This window comes from Macrotis lagotis, chromosome X, assembly GCF_037893015.1.
Source record: "Macrotis lagotis isolate mMagLag1 chromosome X, bilby.v1.9.chrom.fasta, whole genome shotgun sequence".
In the NCBI taxonomy this organism is placed as follows: Eukaryota; Metazoa; Chordata; class Mammalia; order Peramelemorphia; family Peramelidae; genus Macrotis; species Macrotis lagotis.
Window position 1 is genome coordinate 644,519,186 of NC_133666.1, and position 26,762 is coordinate 644,545,947.

The window sequence follows — 26,762 nt, forward strand, 5'->3', positions numbered from 1 at the left end:
GTGGTGGGGGGTAGTTAGTGAAGAGTTTTGTACAAGGCAGTGACTTAATCAAACCATAGCAGTATGAAACATGGACCAGAAGAGGAAAGACTGGAGATGGAAGGAGCAAGTCACGGCAGCCCACCAGGCAGGTAGCAAAAAGGCCTGAACAAGGGCAGTGAATTTGGGGTCAGAAAGAAAAAGATGGGATATAAAAGATGTTGGGAAGGGTGCATCAAAATTTACTGCATATCCCAGCACCACAGATTAGAAAGAGAGTTCAGTGTAAGGTGGGAGAGAAGCTGAATTCAGTTGGTGCTGCTACAGACTCTCCACACAAGTCAGGCAAGACTGAGGGAGGGGTGAAAAGGGGGTGTGAGGAGGAGGAGGAGGAGGAGAAAAATAACAACTACAAGAGCTAACATTCACAGAGTGCCTATGATATGCAAGGGATTTTGCAATGCACAAATATTACCTTATTTAATCCTCACAATAACCTTGGAAGAGAGATGCTATTAAGATCCATATTTTACAGATAAGGAAACTGAGGCAGACACAGGTCAAGGAACTTGCCCAGCATCTCAAGCCTAGTGTCTGAAGTTGGACTTGAACTCAGTTCTTCCTGAGCCCAGGTCAAAGGCTCTAGGCACTTAACTCCCTAGGCTGCCTGAAGGAGTCAGCCTAGATAAGGACTAAAATTCTTTCCCACATTAAATCCCTCAACTGCAATGGGGTAGAACAATGAAGTTTCCACCCTAGGTGACTGACTAGTGCACAGATTTTTTAAAAAGGCAGTCAGTTGCTGGAAACGGTGGGGAATTCTCTTTAGAAGGTCCTAGTATTGACTCAACAGTCAGCCCCAGGACAGCTCTGTCCAGAGTTCAGAAAAGGGGAGATCCTCTGCATAGTCTATGAGTTCTCCCAAGGAGCATTAATAAGACAGCTAATAAGTTTAATTTCCTACTAGAAAGAAAGTAAAACCCCAAATTCTACTTCAAAGCAGAAATCAAACAGAGAAAAGGACAGTTAACACCTTCCACCAGATCTGTTCAAAACTGCAGTTATCACTAAGCTCCAAGGTTCTGGGAAAAAACAACTCAAAACAATAGCTTAACAATAGATCTAGCTTTACAAAGTTGACAGGGCAGTAGTAATTCTATTTTTTTTTTATATTATGAATTGAGAAACACTAACAAACCTGGCATTTCCATACAGGAAGAACTAATAAAAGAGCATTTTAATTGATCAGCTAATCTCATTACCATATAGCTTGGAGCCTTTTTTTTTTATTTCAATGCATGTAAATATAGTATGATAGTATCAAAACTATCCTGCTTCTGTTTTCCTTAAGATTTTCTGCATAAAAAAACACTCCATTGAGCTATTTTCTTGTATTACTATATTTCTGGGTTCCCCAATTCTTCCTTCTCATTAAAATTAAATAACTCTCCCCTTTAACAAGTTAAATGAGTCAACTCAACGTGAATCACTATTGCATTTCCTGTCTTACCTTCCTTTAGTGGGGTGAGGGTGCAATGGAGCAGAGAATTGTCAGTTACTATGGTGCCTTGGGCAATTTGTCTTACGGCTTTGGGTTTCAGTTTTCTTATCAGAAGAACGGGGAGAGAGATCCTTATGGGTCTTTCTATCTCTAAAATCTAAGAGTCTGCACCTTCTTCAATGTGTCTTCTTCTAGCAAGACAGGATCCCTGAATACAATTTGTATTTTCTTGATTCCTGTTCAATTTTGCTTCCCTAAAAACAGTCTCACTCCTGATTAAGGTGGGTGTCCCCATTGCCACTAAGTCACCTGAGGCAGGGTCCAGAACTCTTTGAACTGTCTAATCATGCCACCCACATCTTCCACTTGGCACCTTAATTTCTTGATTCCAGATATAAAAATTGAGTTGTCTTTATTACATTCCATTTAAGCAGAATAGGCCCAGTGTTCTATAGCCTACAGAATCCTTTGTGTATCTCCACCCTGCCATCTACTTCCAAGCTTAAAGATAAACACGGTCACTCTGCCTTTATTCATTATCCAACACTGGTAATATTAAACACCAAAGATCCTCCCTGGGGCATGCAAATGGAGAGTTCATTCCAATGACATGGAAACATGTCAATGACTGGTCTTAGTGTTTGGTCAACTAACTAGTTATGAGTTCACTTAGTCATGCTGTCATCCAGGTGACACGTCTCCATCTTGACCACACGAATATCACAAGAATAACCATGTTTTGCTAAAATCCTCTGATCTATTTAGTACAGTAATGATGTCAAAATAATAAATAACATTAGTCTTGGTATGATCTGTTTTCTTGATTCATTTATAGTGAAGCTCTGGGATCACAATTTCCTTTTCTAGAGGCTAACCAACTTATTAAATACATTCTAAGTTTTGCCAGGTATTGAAGTCAAGATCACTGGCTCCTAACCTTCAGGTTCCCTTGACTCTCTACTTTAGAAAATCAGGATAATATATTAGAAAGCACCTCTCCTGTTTTCTAGAATTTTTCAAAGACCACAAACAGCTGAGCTATCAATCACAACTCTTAAGTTCTCTCAGAATCCTAAAATGGAACTTCATGAACTAACAATTGGTAGGGAGGTATTCCCTCATGACAGACATCCTAACTTCTCTTGGCCATCAACTCCCTAGGTGTACCATTTTAATTCTGTCATTGTTAACTCAAAGAACACTGTCCTGGATAAAGAAATAAAAAGCCAACTGAACAACTCCTGCTTTAAATCATTCCACTGTTCCAAGAGAAGGTCTCTCCTTATCTGATACTATTACTCTAAATATAGCTTCAAAATTAGTTGCCCATGCCCTCCTTAGAACATTCTGAGTTTCAGGCCTTTTGACACTCATCTTATCTTGGCTCTTATATTCAGCCTCTGTTGCCTGCTCTTTTCTGTTCAAAATCTAAATTGGCTGGTGAGTTCCCTGTGGAGCCACATCTAAATTCTGTGGATAAAGCCCACCATTCCATCACTTTAGACTGGCTATTTTGTGTTATATTCTCCCCTCTTGGGCTGATTCTTCCCCGCTTTACAATTTTATTTTATGGGGTCATAATATCCTTTTCGAATTCTGCCCTTTCAAAATCTAACATGCTGTTAATCTGCACTTGATTTTCTTCTCCTCCATCATAAATTCTTTGATGAAATAGTTATTTTCTCCCAAGGTTCCTAGCACTTCCATCTTAAATAGAAGTGTCTTTTTGTTGGAGTAAAGCATATCCAGAACAATGTTCCCCTCCATTCAATCCTTCACCTCTGGAAGACCAAAATGATCAGTAAAAAAAAAAGCAAAGAAATCATTGGCTAATGCTTTGCTCTGGAGCATCTGTCTAGATAAATCAAGTTACTCATGCTTCTGTGGCTGGCTTAATATATCCAAATGAATGAAGTCATAACTTTATAGTCTTGTAGATTCCAAAGGTTCTGAGCTGAAAAGGACTTTAATACTTATCCATTCCAACCCCACTCATTTTACAGACATAGGGAGGGTAAAGAATTTGCCTAAGTTCCCACTGACATAATTATGGCTCTAGAATTCAAATACAACTGATTCCAAACCTAGAGTTCTTTTCTCTCGATCCGAGGGGATCCTCTTTCTGTTTATATGCTGCACTTGGGCTGGGTCTTCCTTTAGAGAAAAAGATCATGTCTTACTTTATATCTTCCATTAACAACAATGGTGCCAGTAACTGTGTTGACGAAGTGTTTGCTGAATTGAGTTGAATAGCAATCATTCTCTCAGCAGCACATTCTGAGATATTCCAGATGGCCCTGGGACAGGGTAAATTTAATTTCTCACATAGTTGCATCTTCATTATAAAAAAATAACCACACCTGTCCTCAAACCAGAGTAGTCACTTACAGAAGCTCACAGAGTTCTACTCCTCTCTGATCACATTACAAAAAGAATTCAGTAGATGGATGAAGCCAGGATGGGAAGAGAAGACCTGAGATATCTTCCCAACTTCTAATGCTGCTTCAGTGTGAATCCCTGAGTAAGAAACTTCTCTTCTCCAGGACTTGGAGGTTTTAATCTTCAAACAGGTGCAATTATATTTTAGGAGAGGATGTTTAAGATGTACATTATTTCTTCAACCTTGTGAGATAAGCATTATAGGATTTCTGAATTTTCTTATGATCTCAAGTCTATGATCTTAAGGCAGTTTGGGGCACCATAGTAAACAGAGTATACTGCCTGGAGTCAGGAAGACCTAAATTCAAATTTGACCTCAGACACCAACTAGCTGAGTAATCCCAGGCAAATCGCATCCCTCCCCTCTCCCTGGCTCCGTTTCCTCAACTATAAAATGAGGATAAAAACAGCACCTTCCTCCCAGGGTTGTTGTGAGCCTTCAATGAGATAATATTGATTAAGTACTTGGCCCAGTGTCTGACAACATAAATGCTGATCCCCTTCCTTCCCTATGGGCTCTATTTTATCACAAGAGCACGGAGTTAGGAAAGGCTGTCCATGATCACACAATTAAAAAAGAGAGAGAATTTAAGCCCAAGCCTTTGTGATTCTGAGTCTAACAGGAATCTAAAATGAAGATGCTAAGGGGGCCCTTTGCAAATGAAATTCTGTGAAGAGAACTTCATCTATCAATTTCAGCAGTTGCACAGAATTCATGACTTGCAAAGTCCATTTAGGAATTTAAATACAAAGAACAATAAGACCTCTTTTTTAGACATGTTTGAGAATGTGAAGTTGTAGAAATCTCCATTTTCAGCCTCTTCTCCAAGGGCCATAATTATTCTTCCAATACAAAACAGTTTATAACAGGCTATTACAATTTTACTCTCTTAAGTTAGAGAACAGTGTGCCCACTCTTTGGAGTAGGCCAAAACAACAAACAAACAAACCAGGAAAACAAGTGAATCGAGGGCATGTCCAGAGGAGGAGGGCACTTACTGGTTTTCACTGGTCAAGGGTGGGTAAGGTGCAGATGGATAGGCATAAGTATTCCACCAAGGATAATGCAGCATCGAGTTCTGAAAATACAGCAACACCAAAAGAGTTAGATCTTGAGTGGAGACACACAAGATATCAACCTGATTCAGCAGACGAGGCAGCTAACTCTGTTAAGAGGCTGGATATGAGGGTAAAGGATACAAGGGGGAAATAAAGATCCTCAGGTCTGGGAGGAACTTCAGCATTGAAAGGCCAGCCTCTCACCCAATGCTTGAAACCAGAACAAACCACCATCTGGACCCAGCTCAAATCAGCCCTGGTTCCAGGAACCTCAGCCTTATCAGGGGCCCATTCCAATGCTGGACAGCTTAGATCGCTAGAAAGTTATTCCTTCCACTAAACTGAAATCTGCTTCTTTGTACCTCTCAAGCAATGAAATGAAGCCCTTATCCCCTGTTCATTTGAAATCAATCTCTTTAATTTAATAATGACTTTTCTGTTCATTAAGTGTCCATTTCTGAAGTGCCTATTCTATTCATGCCTGTTAGACAAAAAAAAAATTGAAGATACTAGAGTTTTATATTTTAGATACAAGAGCTTAGAATCCAGTGGTAGATATGGATGCAGAAATAAATTTAAAAGAAAATGACAAACATTTTATGAAGTTTACACAGTGGCATGGCAATTCAGAAGAAGAGACCACTCCTAATTTGTGGAGGTCTAAAGTGAACATAAAGTGAACAAACCCTTTGAAGATATCTATAGGTGGTATCAAAGGTGAGGACCCATCCCTACTAATCAGGAAAACCCAAAACATAAAATGTGGGAACTAGAAGAAACATGAGAAAATAGGATAGATACCACAGCAGAAAAGGACCTAAGAATACAGAATATTCTACCAAGAAATGTTTTATTGAATAGATTACTTCACTGAATATGTGCTTCACAGTATAGGGAAAGTGTTTAAAAATTTTAATAAAACTACTGTGGTTTTAAAAGAAGAGTACTTGGCACATAATAGATACTTAATAAATTTTAACTGCATAGTAATATGTTGTATTATACTGAACTGTAAATTGTCTCATGAATCTTTTCTCATCAACTCCTTCAGGGGAGTAATCATCTCTGGCTCGCTCATGGAGCTTCTGAATCTTGGAACTGAAGGGACTTTACTAAGGGGCCCCAACAAGTTCAATGCTTGTGTGATCCATGCATTCTATCTATAACTTCCTCTACAAAGACTTACCCAGCCTCCACTTGAATAATAGCAGAAATGAAGAACTCACTACCTAATTTCCATATTTAGATACTGCCAAGTACAAAGATGAGTAGAGTGGGTGCCCAAAAACTCCTCGCTGACTGAGAGGCTGATCATTTTGGAACCATTAAATGACTAATATCTTGCTGCAAAATTCTACCAATTTTCCCAAATTCCTTGACAAGCTCCTATCACATCTGCCATCCTTCTCTTTTACTCCTGTTTATAGATGAAGTCAAAAGAAATCCCCAGTCTTCACTGGTTAACCCCTAGAAAAGTCTGCTTACTGGGAGGGCTGGCAGCCCAGCTCCTCTCAGTTCTAATCATTCAATTATATTTCTTTCTTTTTTTTCTTTTTTTTTTTTTTGGATTTTTGCAAGGCAATGGAGTTAAGTGTCTTGCCCAAGGACACACAGTTAGGTCATTATTAAGTGTCTGAGACTAGATTTGAACTCAGGTGCTCCTGATTCCAAGGCTGGTGCTCTATCCACTGCACCACTTAGCCACCCCACCAATCATATTTCAATAGAAAGTTATCAGAGGAGAATCATCAAGCAAAGGGAGAACCTACATCTATTTTTGACAGACCTGTGCAGTGGATCACCCTCTGGCAAGGGAGATTGATCTCTCTGTCAGAAGGGCACCCACACCTATTGATGAATAATAGCTTTCTGAACTCCAGCAGAAAAAAATGCATTTGGTTTACTGTAAATACTTCTTAACCAGTGACTAAAGACATCCCCAGTGATTCAATGAGGAATAAAGGGTTCCTTTTCTTATGTCCAAGACAATATTTTAGGTAAATACTAATAGATCCAGGAAAAAAACACAAAAATCTTCAGCCTAGCAATTAAAGCTCTCCAAAACCCAATACAATAAATATTTAAGTGCCTAATAAAGGCAAGAGAGTAGGCTTCCACTTACCTTTCTAGTCTGATTTCATATTTTTCCCTTCAAGCACTCTTTATTTTAAAATGGACTGCCACTTGTTCCTCATACATGGAATTTCTTGGGTAGTCATCTCAGCCCTTACATTTCTACCAGCAGATAAAGAAGGAACTTGACAAAAGGGACAGTTTCAGGCAGCTAGGTGGTGCAGTGGATAGAGCACCAGTCCTGGAGTCAGGAGCACCTGAGTTCAAATCCAGCCTCAGACACTTAATAATTGCCTAGCTGTGTGACCCTGGGCAAGTCACTTAATCCTATTTCCTTAAATAAATAAAAAAAATTAAAAAAACAAAACAAAAGGGATGGTTTCCTTTAACTTCAGCCCTCTGTACCTTGCTTTAAACAGGGAGCACCTAAATGAGTGTTAGGCCAGAAATGATTTGGGGGATCACTTGGTGATTCCTTTTTCCTATTTTTTTCAGAGCCAAGATTTTGGAGGAGGGATGGATGCTGATATGCTTTCTGATCACTATATTTCTGAATCTAACATGTAGGCTTAACTCTATGAAATAAAAAGACCCGCACAACCCCCACCCCCATCCCAAAAATATGCCAAAGTTAGAAGAGACCTTACTTAGCATACTAAATATCAGAGCTTTTAAAAAGAACCTAAAAAAAGAGTTCAGTATTTGATAGGTAGAAAATGATTAACACACACACACACACACACACACACACACACAAGAAAATGATTAACAGAAGAAATAAAAATACAATATAGATATTAACGTGAAGCTTTCTAAAACAATAATCAATAGAAAGAATTCAGTCCTATTTGCATTTGACATCCCTAATTTAGACCAACAGCTTACACCACGTATGTTACAATGAGGTCCAAATAAATTAATGACCTAAATATAAAAGGTTGGATTGTAAGCATATTATAGAAGAAAAGGCAGTATCTTTTATAACAATAGACAGATAAAAGAGTTCCTGACCAAATGCGGGATAGTGATAATTACAGGAGATAAAATGGACAATTTGACAACATAAAAATTGAAGTTTGTACACAAACAATATATATCACTACAGCTAGAATAAAAGGCAAATAGGTAACTAGGAGAAAAATCTTTGGAGTAAATTTCTTTGAAAAAAGTCTCATATCCATGAAATACACTGAACTGATTGAACTATATTAGAAAAGAAGACATTCACCAATAGATAAATGGTCAAAGGATAAGAACATACAGTTCTTGAAAGAAATGCAAATTAACAAGTATATTAAAATTTTAAAAATTATATAAAATTATATAAAAAAAACTGTGATTCAGACAACTCTGAGGTTTTATCATATTGTCAAAGGTGACCAAAAAAGAAAAATGGCAACTTTGTTGAGTCCAAGCACACCAACACACTGTGGAGCTGGGACCTAATACAGCAATTCAGGAAAACAATTTGGAAGTAACTGTTCCTAGTGATCTATACAGGGAACACTGTCCTAGTGGTACCACCACTAAAAGTGGTGTCATGAAGAGATCTGAGACCAAGTGAAAGGACTTGTATGTTTATTAAGCAATAAATAAGTACTTAACAATAGCCCTGTGATAAATATACAAAAATATTTATAGAAGCACCTTAAGTAGTAACAAAAAACTAAAAACCAATTGAATGTCTATCAATTGAGGAACAGTCAAGTTGTGGCATAGAAATGGAACTCAATATCATTCACTATAAAAAATCATAAATTCAGTGACACCTGGAAGACTTGATATAAATTAATGCTGAGTGAAATGAGGAGATCCAGAATAATTTAAACAATGACCAATTTATGCCTCCAGAAGGCTAACAATCAGCAGGCTTTTCTTTCTTTTTCTTTTTAATTTTTTATTTATTTAAGGCAATGGGGTTAAATGACTTGGCTAAGGTCACACAGCTTAAGTGTCTGAGACTGGATTTGAACTCAGATACTCCTGACTCCTGGGCCAGTGCTCTACCCTAATCAGCAGGCTTTTTGCCTCTTGGACAGGGAGGTGATGGAACCAGAGAATCAGAAGACTTACATTTTCAAACAGGGGCCAGTAGTTTTTATACCAATAGAGATTTGCGAGTTTATATACAACCCTCTCTTTTTGTTCATCTTGGCAAAGGAAATGTTCAGGTTTGTTGATGACTGCCTAGGTCTTAATGAATTAAATTTTATTGTATTAGTATTATTATTTTTTGGCAAGGCAATCATGGTTAAATGATTTGCTCAGGATCACATAGTTAATAAATATGAAGTATCTGAAGTGGAATTTGAACTCAGATCCTCCTGAATCTAGGATTAGTGTTCTATCTACTGTACCAGCAAGCTACCAGTAAATTTTAAAAGAAATATTTTAAAAAAATAACAAAGGTCAAATAAAAAAAAGGACTTTAAAAATGAACCATCAGAGCTTGGAAGAACTTAGAACATAGAATGTTTGAGAAGAAAAGGAATTTCTATTATTTAATTCAAATCACTCATTCCAAGGAAAGAAAGAGACCCAATAAAGGAATATGATATGTCAAAGGTAAACAGTACCAGTAAAGGATACAGTCAGAACTAGAACTCTTAGCTATTGTTCTTTATATGCATGTTTTCTCCTAGTGTTTTTGTACAAAATACTTTTGAAGGAAGATCAGACCAAAAAAAAAAAAAAGAGGCATGGGGACAGTGTGGTGTTGAGGTTGATCTTGTTTTGTCTGGGTTTAGTAGAGTCCAGAGTCAATGCTGAGTTAGGAAATAAAACCATGAAAAGAGGCCACTCAAGTCCCACCATTGTGAGCTGCTGGGGCCTTTAGCTACAGCTTCCTCTGTATAGTCTGAGTTAAGAAAGACCATTCACCATTCAGCTCATGACGTAACAGACAGGACAAGGAAAGGTCCCACAAAATTCAAAAGGCTCCACTGTAACTTAATACTTAATACTAGAAAGTGAAACTCAATTAGCCATCTATCTCCCTGCTGGCTCCCATGTCTGGAATGCTTCTCCCACTTTATCTCTGCCTCTTGGAATTACCAAAGTTTAAGCTAAAATCCCACCTTCTCCAAGAGGCCTTTCCAGGCCTCCATTCATGCTAGTGTCTTCTCTACACTGATCAGTTCCGATGTTTCCTATCCAGCTTGTTTGTACATCATTTTTTTTTTGCATGTTGTCTCCCCCCAGCAGCCTGGGAGGCTCTTGGAGTCAGAGTTTAGGGAAAAGAAGAGATGGCTAATAAATGTTTCCTAAGTGATGAACTTTACAATGATTTTCTCTATGCTTCTGATAGGTAGGTTTTTTGTTTACGCCATTCCTGGGGACATGGTTGCCAAGAAGCAAAACATCTGGGCTGGAGACTAAACTTAGATCTCTAAACTCTTGCTGAAGCTCTTAGCCCCAAACTATGTCCCAAAATACCTGTTGAGAAGTGGAGCATTCACAGACAAAAATCACTCTACCTCCAATAGATTTATTTCCCTTCTCCACGAAGAAACTAGAAGGAATGAATTCAAACTTGTGCAACTGGTTGACACCAAAGGAGTCTGGGTTTTTTTTAAGGGATTTTATGTTAAAAGGCCTCCATTGTCATCATTAACAATCACTTACATCTGTGCTGCACTTTTGTAGTAGTGACCAGTTAACTTCCAAGAACTGTCTGAAGAAAATAGAGTAAGGTGTACAATGCCCATTTTACAGATGGAGAAAGTGAGGCCAGGAGAGACCACACAGCTTGTCCAAATTCAGAAGCCTAAAAGATGACAAAGCCTGGCTTTGAACCTAGGGCTCCTAGGCTGAAAGTCAGGGCTTCCCACCAGCCACCCCCCCCCATCTCGCAATGCTACACAAACTTTCAGACCCAGCTGATGTGTTGGTTCGTTTTACTGAATTATTCTTCTTCACCTACCCCTACCGTACCTTTTTTTTTTAACTTTGATACAAAGGATGGCACACTAGATTGAGCAGGGAAGACAGATTCAGATATCAAGATTAAATAAAAACAAGATAACAATTAAAATAAGATGCTAAGGATCCCAGTTCTTTCCCCAATATGGGGCCAAAGTCCTGAACTTTTTGGGTGAATCTCAACTACAGCATTACATTTCAGATTGGAGTACAAGTTAACTTATTTCTTTTCCTGGAGACTATTTCCCCATTCTGTCAATGGAGAAGAGGAGAATAATGCTGGCCTTACAAATGCCATACACGTGTTTAGATAAAAACACTTTGAAAATCTTCATGTGCTTACTATGTGAATCATAATAATTACTATTATTATAATACTCTAAAAATCACTATGATCAATTCACATGAATAATATTACACAGAAATCTGTATCCTTATTTGTAAGGTGGGAACACTACCTGAAGCACCCAGCTCTCAGAGGGGCTGTGAGATTCAAATATGATGACATATATCTACTTCAGAATTGTTCCCAAGAACATTTGTCATGGGGCAGCTAGGTGGCGCAGTGGACAGAGCACTGGCCCTGGAGTCAGGAGTACCTGAGTTCAAATCCAGCCTCAGACACTTAATAATTACCTAGCCGCGTGGCCTTGGGCAAGCCACTTTAACCCCATTGCCTTGCAAAAACTTAAAAAAAAATTTGTCAGGAAATCTATATTCAAAAACTAGTTTGAGGGGCAGCTAGGTGGCGTAGTGGATAAAGCATCAGCCCTGGAGTCAGGAGTACCTAGGTTCAAATCCAGTCTCAGACCCTTAATAATTACCTAGCTGTATGGCCTTGGGCAAGCCACTTAACCCTGTTTGCCTTGCAAAAACCTAAAAAAAAAAAACAAAAAACAAAAAACCCAACTAGTTCGTACTTCTTAATAGATATTGAGAATACCTGCAGTATTCACCTCTAGATGATGAAGAGCTTGGCTGGGTCACCTCTATTCTCCCTGTCACAGAGCTTGGAATCCCCCAAAGTTTTCCAGAGCCAGACCTCAGCCACAATCTTCACCTGCCCCTGAGATGGGACAGTTGTGGACTTGCTGATTGAACCACAGGGGGGGTATAGAGTTGTAGGAGATTCTGTCAATGTGGCAGATGGCTCAGTTAAAATCAGTCAGAGACCTTGCCACTCACAGAAAAGAAGGCTTAGCCCACAATGGAAAGATGAATATGGGATAACTACACACACACACACACACACACACACACACACACACAATCAGGTTCAACTGTGATAAAGTAGATAGAAAACTGGATTTGGAATTGAGAGCAGAGTATGAATTCTTGGTCGACTACTTAAGTATCAGTGAGGCTTTGACCATGTCATTATCCCTCCCTATGCTTCAAGTTCCCTACATGTACAATGAGGTTTAGAGGAGATGAACACTAAAGTGCTTCAGTTCTATATCTTATAAAACTGTAAAGTGATGAATTCACCTGAGTATTGTCCAGACATCTGCTGGAGCTCTCTTTCTCTTTGCCAAAAATGGGGCAGATAATAACTTCCTGATTTGATTTAATGATCATTCCAACCTTCAAAAGATTGAGGAGCTAATGAGTCTAACAGCTGCTCTTGATCTGATTCTTACCACTGAGGAAGAACTGACTGTTGAGGAAGAAATTATGGGAGGTGAGGAAGTAACAGCCAAATGAGTACTCCTTCTTAGACCACGTGACAGAAAAGGAGGGGAGAGTTGGGAGGGTATCATCTGATAATAGCACTCTTACCTAAAGGAGATTTAAAAAGCTCAGAGGAATACTAGAGAAGATGATGAGATCTATAATTCAGACCAGGAGGGATGGGATGCTTTCCAAAATGAAATTATAAAGACCTAAAGAAGAACAATTATGATAAGATGGGGAGCTATCAAAGATATAGTAGACCCACAGGGCCTACAACTAAGATTTTCTCCTAAAGAATTGTGGAATTTGAACAAAAACCAAAATTAAAGGAGAAAATAAATACTGAAAGGAACAAGAAAAAAATTAAATATCAAAAAGCTACAAGAAAGATTATACAAGACCTAGCAGTTGCTACATGGAAGGATGATAAGATAAGTCTTGGAATGCAATATTTCATTTAAAAAAAAAGAGCTGGGGATATGACCAAGGGTAACGCCATAAAGTTAAGAGTAATCCTAAATGGAAAAAAAAATGGACATTTTACAAACTCAAAGATTTTCAGATTTTGTGACAAAAACACCAGAACATAAGTGAAAATTTGACATATAACATCCAGGAGAAATATGAGGTCAATATTACAGAGTAATTTATAAGGGACTGAATAAGGTCAGATAGTTTACTTCGTATGTGAAAATAATATCAGTACTCTTATGATTGTCATCATTATCTGAGTAGTCTGAAAAAAGGCTTGGGCTGAGTTGAGTATAATATGGGGATTTTTTAAAAAAATAAAGTTATGTAGGGAGAGATAAAAAGGAGTAATCATCTCTTACAATGAAACATAAATGTAAAAACTGATACAGAAGAAGCTATTAAGGGTGAGTGCAGGTAGTGCAGGAACCTTATGCTCATCAGGAATGGATTAAAGAAGGAAAAACATCTAGAAGGTTATAGAAGTCTTCTAAATTCAGAAAAGAAGGAAGAGAGGGCAAGGGGATAGGGTGGGGAGAAAGGATAAGGAATGGAATCTTAGAGAGTGGAAAGTTAAGGAATAGGGAGACAAGTAAGAAAGGTAGAAAAAAGCAAAGGAATGAGAATAGGATAAATAGGAAAAAACAATGAAGAAAAATATGAAGGAGGAAAATACATAACAAGTAATTGTAGTTTTGAATGTGAATGGGACAAATTTACTAATAAAACAGAAATAGATTAAAAATTGCAATTCAACAATATGCTTTCAGGAAACATTATAAAAATGAAACACACAAAGATAAAATAAAGGGCAGGAGTAGAATATAGTATAAAAAAACAGGTATAGTAATCATGATCTCAGCCAAAATTAAAAATTAAAATAGATGTAATCAAAAGTAAAAAACAGAAGCTACAACTATGTGTCAGTAATATTATTCAATATTGTTTTGAACCATTTAAAATACCTAGACAATATAAAATATCTGACCATATGCATGCCAAAAGAGTCACAGGAACCATATGAACATAGAGATAAAATACTTTTTTAAAGAAATAAACTCAGATCTAAATGACTTAAGTAATATTTAATGTTCATGGGTAAAGTCAATATAATTTATAAAATAACAATTTTACCTATTTATTCAATGTTATCCCAATTAAATTATTAAAAAATTTTGCTAAGATAAAAAAAAATAGCAATGTTCATTTGGACAAACAAAAATTCAGAAATTTCAAAGAAACCAGGGAAAAATATGTAAAAAAAATAGATTCAGCAGTATCAGACCTTAAACTATATTATATGGTGAGACCATTGCTGAAGTGTAAAAAGGACATTTTAAATTAAAATTTTCTTGTTGAATAAAACATATGTATCCAAGAAAAGGAAGAATTTTAGGGCTGAAAACTTTCATATACAATCTCTCAGATAGGACATGATTGAGTTGGAAATTGCTGTGGTGTACGAAATGAACTTAGATGATTAAGAAAACCAAGGAAAGCTTTTGGATGTATAAAGGAAGATGTTAGCCACCTTTAAAGAAACAGATGAAGAGGAAATAAGCATAGTGTAATTTTATATACATGAATTTATATGTGTATGTTTATAGATATATAAGCACATGCATGTTATTATATATGTATATATATACATACATGTACACATGCATGCATATAGATCTCCACACTTAATTACAATGGGGGGAGAGGGGGAAAAAAAACTAAAAAGTGCACAGAAGAGAACAAAAGAAAACCCATAAGAAGCATAGAAAGGCTGGCAGCTTTGAACAAAAAAGTATATTTATTATACAGGTTTTCTTGAATGGAAATTTATTGTTTAACATTGAATTCTCTTTTGTGGTCTGTGTCTTTTCCTTTTCTCATTTTGCATTTAAGTTTAAAATAAAACATTTACCAAAAAAAAAAATAAGACATGGGAAGAAGATGGGAAAAGTAACAAGAGACAGTGGAACTCCATCCCTTCAAAGAGGTGCTGGAATCTGAAATGATGTCCAAAGGACAACAAAAATGTGCATACCTTTTGATTCAGAAATACCACCACTAGGTCTATACCCTGAAGAGATCATGAAAAAGGGTAAAAATATCCTTTGTACAAAAATATTCATAGCAGCTTTGTTTGTGGTGGCAAAGAATTGAAAATCAAGTAAATGTCCTTCAACTGGGGAATGGCTGAACAAATTATGGTAAATGTATGTGGTGGAACACTACTGTTCTATTAGAAACCAAGAGAGGGGCAGCTTAGGTGGCACAGTGGATAGAGCACCAGCCATAGAATCAAGAGGACCTAAGTTCAAATCTGGCCTTAGACACTTAATGATTACCTAGCTGTGTGACCTTCAGCAAGTCACTTAACCTCACTGCCTTGCAAAAGGAAGGAAGGAAGGAAGGAAGGAAGGAAGGAAGGAAGGAAGGAAGGAAGGAAGGAAGGAAGGAAAGAAAAAAAACCAAGAGGGATGGGATTTCAGAGAAGCCTGGGAAGACTTGCATGAACTGATGCTGAGCAAGATGAGCAGAACCAGAAAACAATGTACAGCTAACAGCAACATGGGGGTGATGATCAACCTTAATGGACTTGCTCATTCCATCACTGCAATAATCCGGGACAATTTTACAGTACCTGTGACAGAGAATACCATCTGTATTCAGAGAAAGAACTGTGGAGTTTAAACAAAGACCAAAGTCTATAACCTTCAATTTTTTAAAAAACATTCTTATGCACAACATAATTTTTTTATTAAAGAAAGATTTTACTTATTTTGAGTTTTACAATTTTTCCCCTATTCTTGCTTCCCTCTCCTCACCCCCCACAGAAGGCAGCCTGTTAGTCTTTACATTGCACAGAATAATTTTTCTATCTCTAATATTTTATTTTCTCCTCAAGGATATGATTTCTCTCTCTCAACACATTCAATTTTGATCAGTGTATAGCATGGAAACAATGTAAAGATTTATCAATATCAAATCAACATCAAAATTCAAAACCTTACCAAAAATGATAGGTAGAAACTACTATTGTATATAATTGGAAAAAAATAAAATATTTTTTTAAAAAAACAACAAAAAAAAACCCAGTGGTGCTAGGATACCATGGACAAATAAAAAAAATGAGTTAAAGAACAAAACATAAGGCTATAGCAAAATTAGAGACAGGACAGAGCTACCCACTGCTTTGGATAGAAAGGATGATGAAAATGAACAAAAGAGAAAAAGCTACTCAACCCATGCTTTGTTTCTCTTCTAAGGGGAAATGAGCCTTAGACAGGAGAAGACAGAACAAAAATGCATAACAGGAACTGGATACCCAAGATAAGTTAGGAGATGGTAAGAGAGTACCTATCTGGCCTTGATGAGCTCAAATCACCTGCCCTGCCCAATTATATTCTAGAAAACTGGAAAAATACAAAACAAGAATCTAACAGGTATGATGGCTGAGTCATTGCCTGTGATCTTTGAGAGATCCCAGATAACCAGACAAGTGATGCAGAATTAAAGAACTGATTTTGTTCTGATTTTCAGATAAGGGCAAAGAATGGAATCTGCAAAATATTATAGCTTGATGAAGTTTGACTTTGGTCCTTGGAAAATTTCTACTTTCCCTTTCCCCCTCCCCTTTCCTTCTTTTCCCCTCCGTTCCCTTGTCTGTCTGTCTGTCTGTCTGTCTGTCTCTCTCTCTCTCTCTCTCTCTCCCTAAACTTGTGTGAACAGTACAATTCTACAATATAAATAGATACATAGATATTCTACAATATGAAATCATATATATCTATTTTTTTATAGGTTGACTTGCTGAGTATTTAAAAAAGGAGTGATCACAATGCCCTGGCCTGGCTTTATCAAGAAAAGGTCATAGCACTCTAACCCAATCTTTTTTTATAAGTTACAAGAGAGCAATGCTACAGATACATCTAATTTCAATTTTAACAAAAAATTTGAAAATATTTTAACACTTTTTTCTTGGAAAAGATAGTGAACTAAGAGTTCAATTAAATGGAGTGAAAACTGAGTGGTCAGATCCCAAGAAACTCATAAATTTCCTCTTTGGAAGGAAATCTCCCATGGAGTGAGCACCCCACAGATTTAGGCTGAGCCCTCTGCGAATATTTGTTATCAGTAACACGAATAAATGCAGAGATGGCACCTTTATTAGAATCCAGGTGGCAGAAAGTGAGGACAGATAGTTAGTATATAGGAGGGCATAGTCAGGATCCAAAGAAGTCTCAGCAACTTAAAACACTGAGCCAAATTTATGCAGGTGAAACTTGCATTCACCAAACTGACCTCACAGGTACCAAGACAGAGAAGAAAGGGCTAAAAAGTAAGCAGTGCATTGAAAATGATCAGAAGGTAGGGAGCGGCTAGGTGGCATAGTGGATAAAGCACCAGCCCTGGAGTCAGGAGTACCTGGGTTCAAATCCGGTCTCAGACATTTAATAATTACCTAGCTGTGTGGCCTTGGGCAAGCCACTTAACCCCATTTGTCTTGCAAAAAGCTAAAAAAAATGATCAGAAGGGTTCAGTGGACCTCAAACTCATTTTAATCAAAAATGCAATGAAGTAGTCAAGAGCCTGACTTCAATCTAAGGCTACACTAAAAAAAAAGACACAGTGTCTAGTCTGTATCCCAAAGAGGTCATTAAAAAAAACGAAAAGACCCACGTGGACAAAAATATTTGTAACAGTTCTTTTTGTGGTGACAGGAAGTTAGAATTGAAGGGGTGCCCAACAACTGGAAAATGACTGAACAACTTATGGAATAAGAATGTAATGGAGTACTATTATTCTGAAGGAACTCATGTAAAGATTCCACCTTTCTGGAGAGCAACTGGAATTATTCCTAAGGGTGCATATACTTTGATTCAACAATACCACAACTATGTCTGTATCCTGAAGAGATCAAGAAAAAAGGGTAAAAACCCCATGTGCACAAAAATATTTATAGCAGCTTTTTTTTTGTAGTGGCAAAGAATTGGAAATTGAGGAGATGCCCATCAACTGGAGAATGGCTGATCAAATTGTGATACATGAATATGATGTTTTGAAAACTATAAGAAATCACGAGGGACAGGATTTCAGAAAAGCCTGGAAAGACTTGCATGAATTGATGCTGAATGAGATGAGCAGAAGCATGAGAACATTATACACCTCAACAACAACATGGGGTGATAATCAACCTTTATGGACTTGTTTACTCCAAGAGTGCAATAATTAGGGACAATTTTAGGGGATTCATGATGGAGAATACCATCTATTTCCAGAGGAGGAACTGTGGAGTTTAAAAGACCAAAGATTATTATCTTCAATTTTTAAAAAAGTTGTCTTATGTATTACATAATCTTCCTATCTCTAATGTTTTCTTTCTTCCTTATGGATCTGTTTTTTTCTCTCAACACATTCAATTTTGATCTATGATTATCATGGAAAGAAATTTGTAAAGACTATATCAGATTGGAGGCAACTAGGTGGCACGGTGGATAAAGCACTGGCCCTGGAATCAGGAGGATCTGAGTTCAAATCTGACCTCAAACACTTAATAATTACCTGTGTGACCTTGAGCAAGTCACTTAACCCCATTAATGGCCTTGCCAAAAAAAAACTATCAGATTGCCTTCTCTTGGGGGAGGAAAGAGGAAAAAAAGTATAAAATTCAAAACCTTAACCAAAAAAATGTTTGGTAGAAATTACCACTGTATGCATTTGGAAAACAAAAAAAAGGAAATCATGAGGGATGGGACTTCAGAAAAATCTGGGAAAATTTGTACAAACTGATGCTGAACAAAGTGAGCAGAGCCAGAAGAACATTGTATACATTAAGAGCAACATGGGGTGATGATCAATCATGATGGACTTGTTCACTTTTGCAGACAGTACTAAAAGACTTGTGTTGGAGAATACCATCCATATCCAGAGAGTTTAAATGCAGACCAAAGTTTATTATCTTCAAGTTTTTAAAAAAGCTGTCTTAAAGAATTATGTCATTTTTTTCTCTATTTTTTCCCATTTGGATGTGATTCTTCTTTCACAACATGATTGATATGAATCTATGTTTAGCATAATTATAGATGTAGAGCCTATATTACATTGCTTTCTGTCAGGGGGAGGGGGAGAGAAGAGGGGGAAGAAAAATGTAAAAAAGTAATTATTGAAAATTACAGTTACATGTAACTGGGAAAAAATAAATACATAAATAGGAGAAAAAGAAAAAAAAAAGAAATCATGAGCAACCAGACTTTAGAAAAGCCTGGAGAGAGCTGCATAAACTGATGACGAGTAAAATGAGCAGAATCAGGAGAACATTGTACACACCAACAGCAACACAGAGAAATGATCAACTATGCTAGATGCAGTTCTTCTCAAGGACAATCCTGAAAGACCTGTTATGGAAGATACATACCTTCCATATCCAGAGAAAAAACTGTGCAGTCTGAATGCAGAGCAAAGTATTCTATGTTCATTTTTTAAAACTTATTTTATGGGGGTGGCTAGGTGGTGCAGTGGATAAAGCACCGGCCCTGGAGAGGAGTACCTGGGTTCAAATCCAGTCTCAGATACTTAATAATTACCTAGCTGTGTGGCCTTGGGCAAGCTACTTAACCCCATTTGCCTTGCAAAAAAAAAAAAAACTAAAAAAAACCTTATTTTATGGTTTTTCCTTTCTCCTGGTTTTCCCCTTTAGTTCTGACTCCCCTTTCACTTTATGACTAATACAGAAATATGTTAAACATGATTTTACATGTACAACCTATAATAGATTGTTCACTGCCATGGGATGGGAAAAGGAAGGGAGGATAGCAGATAAATGTTGAACTCGAAAACTTGCAAAAGGATGAATGCTGAAAACTACCTTTGCATATAATTGGAAAAATAAAGTAGAATTGGGGGAAGGGCAGCTAGGTGGCGCAGTGGATAGAGCACCGGCCCTGGAGTCAGGAGGACCTGAGTTCAAATTCGACCTCAGACACTTAATAATTACCTAGCTGTGTGGGCAAGCCACTTAACCCCATTGCCTTGCAAAAGCCTAAAAAAAAAAAAAAAAAAGAAAAATGGGGGGGGGGGGCACAGTGTCCAGGACTAGGGAGAAAAATATCCTGCTGCATCAGTCCCGGTTTTATTCTGGGTGCCACATCTTAAGGACACTGATAAGGAGTTCAGAGAAAGCCAACTAATATTATGAGGAACCTCAAGTCCATGGACATTTATCTTGGAAAAGAGAACACCTAAGAGAACCATGACAACCATCTTCAAATATTCCACAAGTTGTCATTCAGAAAAGACGCTACTGGATTTTATGCTTTTTGACCTCAGAGGGCAGAACTAGAGCAATGGGTCAAAATTGCAAACAGAAACTGAAGTTTGACAAAAGTAAAAACTCTCATGGGGGCAGCTAGGTGGTGCAGTGGATAGAGCACTGGCCCTGGAGTTAAGAGGACCTGAGTTCAAATCCAACCTCAGACACGTAATAATTACCTAGCTGTGTGACCTTAGGCAAGCCATTTAACCCCATTGCCTTGCAAAAAAACAAACAAAAAAACCAAAAAACCTCTCTCATAATCAGACTTATCCACACTGAGCTGCCTCAGAAAGAAGTTGCCCTCTCTGAAGGTGATCCAGCAAAGAATGAATGACTATTTATTGAAACTGATTTAGAGTTGATTTCTTTTTAAGAGGCTATACTAGAGGACCTCTGACATCTCTTCTAACTCACTGGGCATTTTTGGATTGCTTGTCTTTTTCCCCAACTCTGAGATTCAGTGAAATGAACAGGTATTTAGGTCATAATTGAGTGTTTGTATGGGTGTGGGGTACATACATGTGGACACATGGAAGAGGGTTAAATTTTAAAACGAAACCTTTGTTTTCACATCACAGCTATTTCCAAATTCCTTCTCCCCCAATATATCTGCTTTCTCTCTCCCTCTCCCCACTCTTCTATCCCAATCATGAGACTTTAGAAATCATAGTTTGCGGACATTACAATAATGTTAACAGTCCCATTTCTCTAGTGCCTTGGTGTGTGGGAGGAAGATGGGATAAGCAATATTTCCCCCATTTTAAGAGAAGGAAACTGAGGCTCAGAGAGGCACCTATTTGGTTATGCTAAGAAACCAATGGAAGGTTCTCTGCACATCCCAGCTTTCCCTTGCTAAAGCACAAACTGATCCCAGAGCAGAGTTCTTAGGTCTTCTGAGGAGACTGGTCTGTGATACCATTACACAAGATGCCCGATTAGAAAGCAGGCTCTCTCCTGTTACTTCTCCAACACTGTGTCCACAGGGGCCCTAGGGGAAGAAAATCTTCCAGCTCAGCCAGACAGCACACGCTGTTGGGAAAACATCCCAGGACAGCAATTTCTGAGCCAGGTGACTGGAGAAGCATCCCTTGGCTCCTCTGACCTTTACAATACCTATCTCACATGGGTGTTAGAGGAAAAGGAAGCAAGGATGTGAAAAGCACTTTGTAAACTATAAGGTGGTCCACAGAGGCAAGAGATTATTGATATGTATCAGAAGAATCACAATGAAATTAGCAATGGACTTTGAAGTTGTAGAAAAAATCATAAAGGGTAAACAGTTTGTTGATTTATACATGTAGACAGAAATATATACATGTGTACATGTAGACATATAACATACATGCATGCATGCATGCATCATCTCCTACTACTTGAGGGCAAAGGCTATTTCCTTTGTCTTTGTATTCTTCAAGTTAATACAATGCCTTAGCACAGAACAGGCTTTTATTGAGAATAATGATGACAATTAATCGTATATATCACTCAGTATAAAAGGCCACTTCCTTACTGTTGTGCTATAAGAAATGACAAGCAGGCTGATTTTAGAACAACCTGGAAAAGATTTACATATAGTGAGCAGAACCAGGTGACATTGTATATTATAATAGCAATACTGCATAATAATCAACTATGAATAACTTAGTTCTTCTCAGCAGTATAATGATCCAAGACAATTCCAAAAGACTTGTAATGGAAAAAATGGTATCATGGATGTCTGAATAAAGACTGAAGTATACCCTATTTTTCACTTTCTTTTTTATTTTGGTTTGAATTTTTCCCCTCAAAACGACTAATATGAAAATATGCTTTGTAAGATTTCACATGTACAATAACCTATATGAGATTAATTACAGTCAAAGGGGGAAGGAAGGGAAGTAAGAAGGGAAAGAACTTGGATCTCAAAATTTATAAAATAATAATAATAATAGGTCTTACATATAATTGATGAAAATAAATATTTTTTAAAAAGTCATTCCCTCTTGACAACCCTAGGAGGGAGGTGAGGCCAACCATTTCCTCATTTTCCAAATAAAGAATCTGAGCTATGGAAAAGGGAAGTGACACAACCCAAGTCACATAGCTCATGTCATGGAAAGGCAATATGGCACCAATACTGTGTAGAGGACCTGGATTCAAATCCTACTTATGATGTTACTATCTGTGTAACCTTGAATGACTCACTGACTTAGGTTTCAATTTCCTCATCTATCAAGTAAAGAGATTGAACTAAATGATCTCGGAAGGTCCTTCGAGCTCCAGACCTGCCTTTGCCTTATATCATGTTGCCTCTCAATGTAGGAATAACGGTTCTAAGAGAAGGAGACACCCAAAGCCTGTCTTCTGAGGTCAGGCTTTGGCCTTGGTCTTCACTCACCTCAATGGTGGGCCCACACCCAGAGCCTTGGAGGTGGGGCAGACTGAAGAGCATATTTCCTGTCTGCGGGGGATCATGTGGTGGGTAGTCCCCGTCCATGGCAGGATGCACTGAGGGCATCAGTCAAGGTCCTGCTGCATGCAGTCTTGGGGGATACTACTATGACCACGTTGGCGCCAGCGTGTCTAACTCTGCTCTTCAATTTGCACCATGTCCTGGGGGGGAAAAAAGAAAATTCTGTGATTACTTTCAGAATACAAAAATTTTGCCTAGTTTGTTGGAGGCATGGAAGTAAGAAGTCCAGGGTTTGAGTAGTTCAAGTCACTGCCCCCTCAGTGTGACTGAGAAAGTCACCCATCTCCTCTGAGCTTCAGGCTCCTGTCATGAACAGGAGCTAGACTGGATCTGTTGGTTTGTTACTAACTCACTTGTGGGACTTAGGACAAATTAGATGATTTTCTGATTTCATATAAAGGACAGTGTGACTGAGGTTGTCACATGAATAGAACATTTCAATATAACATCTTTATTGCTAGTCAAAAAAAAAAAAAGAAACTCCCACTCAATCCAGGTTCAAAATCAAGGGATTTATGGAATGTCAAGAGTTGGACACATACCTTTATCTCAGAATCACCACAGGGTTACATACCATAAATTCAGTCAGTGATGCACTAAATCAACATGACCTGTAATTTGGACCTAATGGACAAGTTGAATCTAGCACTCTGGCTTAAATTAGAGGCAGTATCTCTTACCCTCAGTCCTTGTGCAGAACAATTAAAAAGAATAGTAAGAGATGGCTGCTCCTCCCTCAAAGAGCCAGGATTGAACCCTTGTATCTCCCCTATAAAAAGGGGAAGGGAGAAGTTTGATGGCACTAGTTACTGTGGTAGATATAAAACAGAGGGCGTAGTGAATGAGGTTACTGGCCTCCATGGATCTTGACCAGCTTTCTCATAATTTCCTTAAAAAAAGAATAGAATTAGGTCAATGGACCTACTCACTTATTTGAATGACTCTAGAAAGGAGTTTGACAATGAGTAGAGTCACTTCTAACACCTGGTTCCAACTCTGCATAGCCCCTAATCAATTGTCCACAAAGATTAAAACAGAGTGGACGTCAATGGTGTATTATAACTCCAAGGTTTAATGATTGTTCCTCCTCCAGAAGTAGTGGAAAGGTTTTTAAAGCAAACAGAATGGAGAAGACTTTAGAGAAAATGTTATAATTTTATAAATAATTACAAATCAACATACCAGATTAGGGTAAGATGTATATGGTCCTGACCTTAAACATTTTTATTGGGGGGGGGGGGGAGGTTACCCAGTTAGTAGATGGGTGTCTTATCCACAGAGCCAGGTTAGACTGTGTTCCATTAAATGGGGCTAGGGGATTTGGATCTAGATACAAGCCAACTGTCAGTGCAAGCACTACATGAAATATTCCCCTTTGTCCTCTGCCAATGTAATCATCACTTGGACAAGTCATCACCTAACAGAACAATGCCACCCTAAACCAACTAGTGAAGGTCAAGAAATCACCAAGATTTAAGTGAATCTAACTGTTCCAGCACTGGAGAAGGAACTACAACTAAAATTAATATCTCTTTATCAGAAGAACCACAATGCTGCTTGTCACTGACATCACTGCACCTTTTAATACCAGATATGTAGATTTCAATTAATATAGAGCAGTCTAATTTTAAAATATCAAATGGTGTGCCATTTAGCCTAGGAATTCTGGTTTAGGAAGGCTGTCAAATCTTAACACAGTTACTGACAATAGGGGTTCTTGAAGGCTAGGAACCAGTCTGTATTTATCTAAGTTTAAAAGTAGAAGACAATATTATGAGAAAATTATTGGTATAAGATTTGATCATGAAGGAACAGATATACACACATCAAGCATACTACTGAATTAAGACTAAATAATACAAACTAAGGAAGATAATAGGGCATAAATATTTTTATCATTCTTAATCCCAAAAGGAAACAATAGTGTTTCCTTATGTCAGGTTGTTGTGAATATAATTTTATTATTTGTTATTATTACCTTGAGATAAAATTGATATTTTACATACATAGAGGGAGAGATTGGATTTTAAATTTGTCTTATTATTTAAAAAACTAATAATATCTTATTTCAAAATAAATATAATTTATTATAAATTATAAAAATAACAATAATACCAGCCAACATTAACATTCCAAAGTTTTCAAAACTCGTCACTTTACAGTTGAAGAAAGTGAAGCTCAAAGAGATAACTAGCTTGCCCATAGTAAAGTCTTTTTTTTTTTTTAAGGTTTTTGCTAGGCAATGGGGTTAAGTGGCTTGCCCAAGGCCACAAAGCTAGGTAATTATTAAGTGTCTGAGAACAGATTTGAACCCGGGTACTCCTGACTCCAGGGTCGGTGCTCTATCCACTGCGCCACCTAGCTGCCCCTGCCCATAGTAAAGTCAGTGAGTGCCAGGAATAGAATTTTGAACACTGATGTAGGAACTCCAAGTTAAGTGATGTATCCACCACCATCTGATGCCCCTATACTGTGTCCTGAAGTCCTTTCCCAGATCTAACATTCTAAGGCTCCTTAAAGCCCTGACATTCCGAGTTCTATGACTGAAATTCAAACAAATGCTGGAGGATCACGAGTCAGTGATTTAGGGAAGGAAGGAGAAAATTTGCCTCCCCCTGGAGATTGGAATAGACATTCCCTGGGGTCCCTTTCAGTTAGACTTTAATATATAGGTCAGGAAGCGCTGGCATGAGTTTTCAAGGGAAGTTAAGATACTTCCTACTCTAAAGACTTATGGAGGAAAGAGATAACTTTATCTGAACTGATCTGAGTCCCAAGCTTGCTCAGAACTAAAGAAAGGATCTAAAACATCTGGCAAAGTGCCTTCTAGGCATCTGATTTTATGAAAGTAATGACAGAGGTCTCAGAGAAAATTCTTGCAACTCCAAGAAGGCTCCTGCCAGTAGGACTGAAAAAGTCCTGAAACCTGTTTCCCTAATAAAGCATAAAAGACTAGGTAACAGGGGCAGCTAGGTGGCACAGTGGATAGAGCACTGGCCCTAGAGTCAGGAGTACCCGGGTTCAAATCTGACCTCATACAATTAATAATTACCTAGCTGTATGGCCTTGGGCAAGCCACTTAACCCCATTTGCCTTGCAAAAACCTAATAAAAAAAAAGACTAGGTAACAAATAGTCATCAGGTATCAGGTTTTCCATTCTGGGATATCACACAGCTCTAAACTCCATGTGTGTGGTGTGTGTGTGTGTGTGTGTGTGTGTGTGTGTGTGAGAGAGAGAGAGAGACAGACAGACAGACAGACAGACATATCTAATTTAATCTCAGGAGGGAAAGAGACTTGGCCATGATGACACAAGAAGTTAGTGCCAAGTCATCCACCAAGCTTATCCACCCTCAATTTGATTAAATCTAAGTGGAAAAGAAAAGAACATGTCAACAAAGAAAGAGGTCAAAGGGCATGGTTTGTGGTACTTTTTGGACAGAAGCTCAAAGCTGTGCGGCTTCTTAGAAAATCAAGTTCAGCACGCTTGTCCTTGGCTTCTGCTCCTAGTAGGACCAGGAGCAAGCAGAATTGTGTCATGTGTGACAAGGTGCTAGTTTAGCCTCCACGAAAGGCTGCTTCAGAGTCAACAGAGTCTATGTAGCCATCAGGCAAAATGATCATTTCTCATGTGGTAGGCCAGTCAACAGAGATCCAACCAGGAGAACCACCCCTCCCACATTAAATCATGAAGTGAAAAAATCCACAGCGCTTCCAGTAATCCCCCTCTGTCTCACCACCCCATACCCCAAGTGGCCCCACTGAGAGGCAATGGTGCCTGAGTAGGCCAGGTTACAGGGCCTTCACCCCAGCAGCTTCATAAGGTCCTGTTACAATGACAGTCAAGGTATATGGGGTAAGCCATAGACCCTGTTACAGGTCACAC

At 38.0% G+C, this 26,762-nt stretch overlaps 1 protein-coding gene across 3 annotated transcripts in view; it reads right to left on the bottom strand.

The window, feature by feature from the left end:
• The window catches only part of SBNO2 (strawberry notch homolog 2), a 213,205-nt gene that overhangs the window by 140,204 nt on the left and 46,239 nt on the right, over positions 1-26,762 (bottom strand). The window contains exons 2-3 of one of the 3 annotated variants that reach the window (XM_074204524.1): positions 22,801-23,015; positions 4,919-4,998 (exon numbers count right to left, since the gene is read on the bottom strand). In XM_074204524.1, coding sequence (XP_074060625.1) covers positions 4,919-4,998; positions 22,801-22,920 — 200 coding nt within the window. In that variant the 5' untranslated portion in view covers positions 22,921-23,015. Of the gene's footprint in view, positions 1-4,918; positions 4,999-22,800; positions 24,799-26,762 lie in introns of those variants that run through there. The other 2 variants (XM_074204523.1, XM_074204525.1) reach the window with 2 other exon arrangements.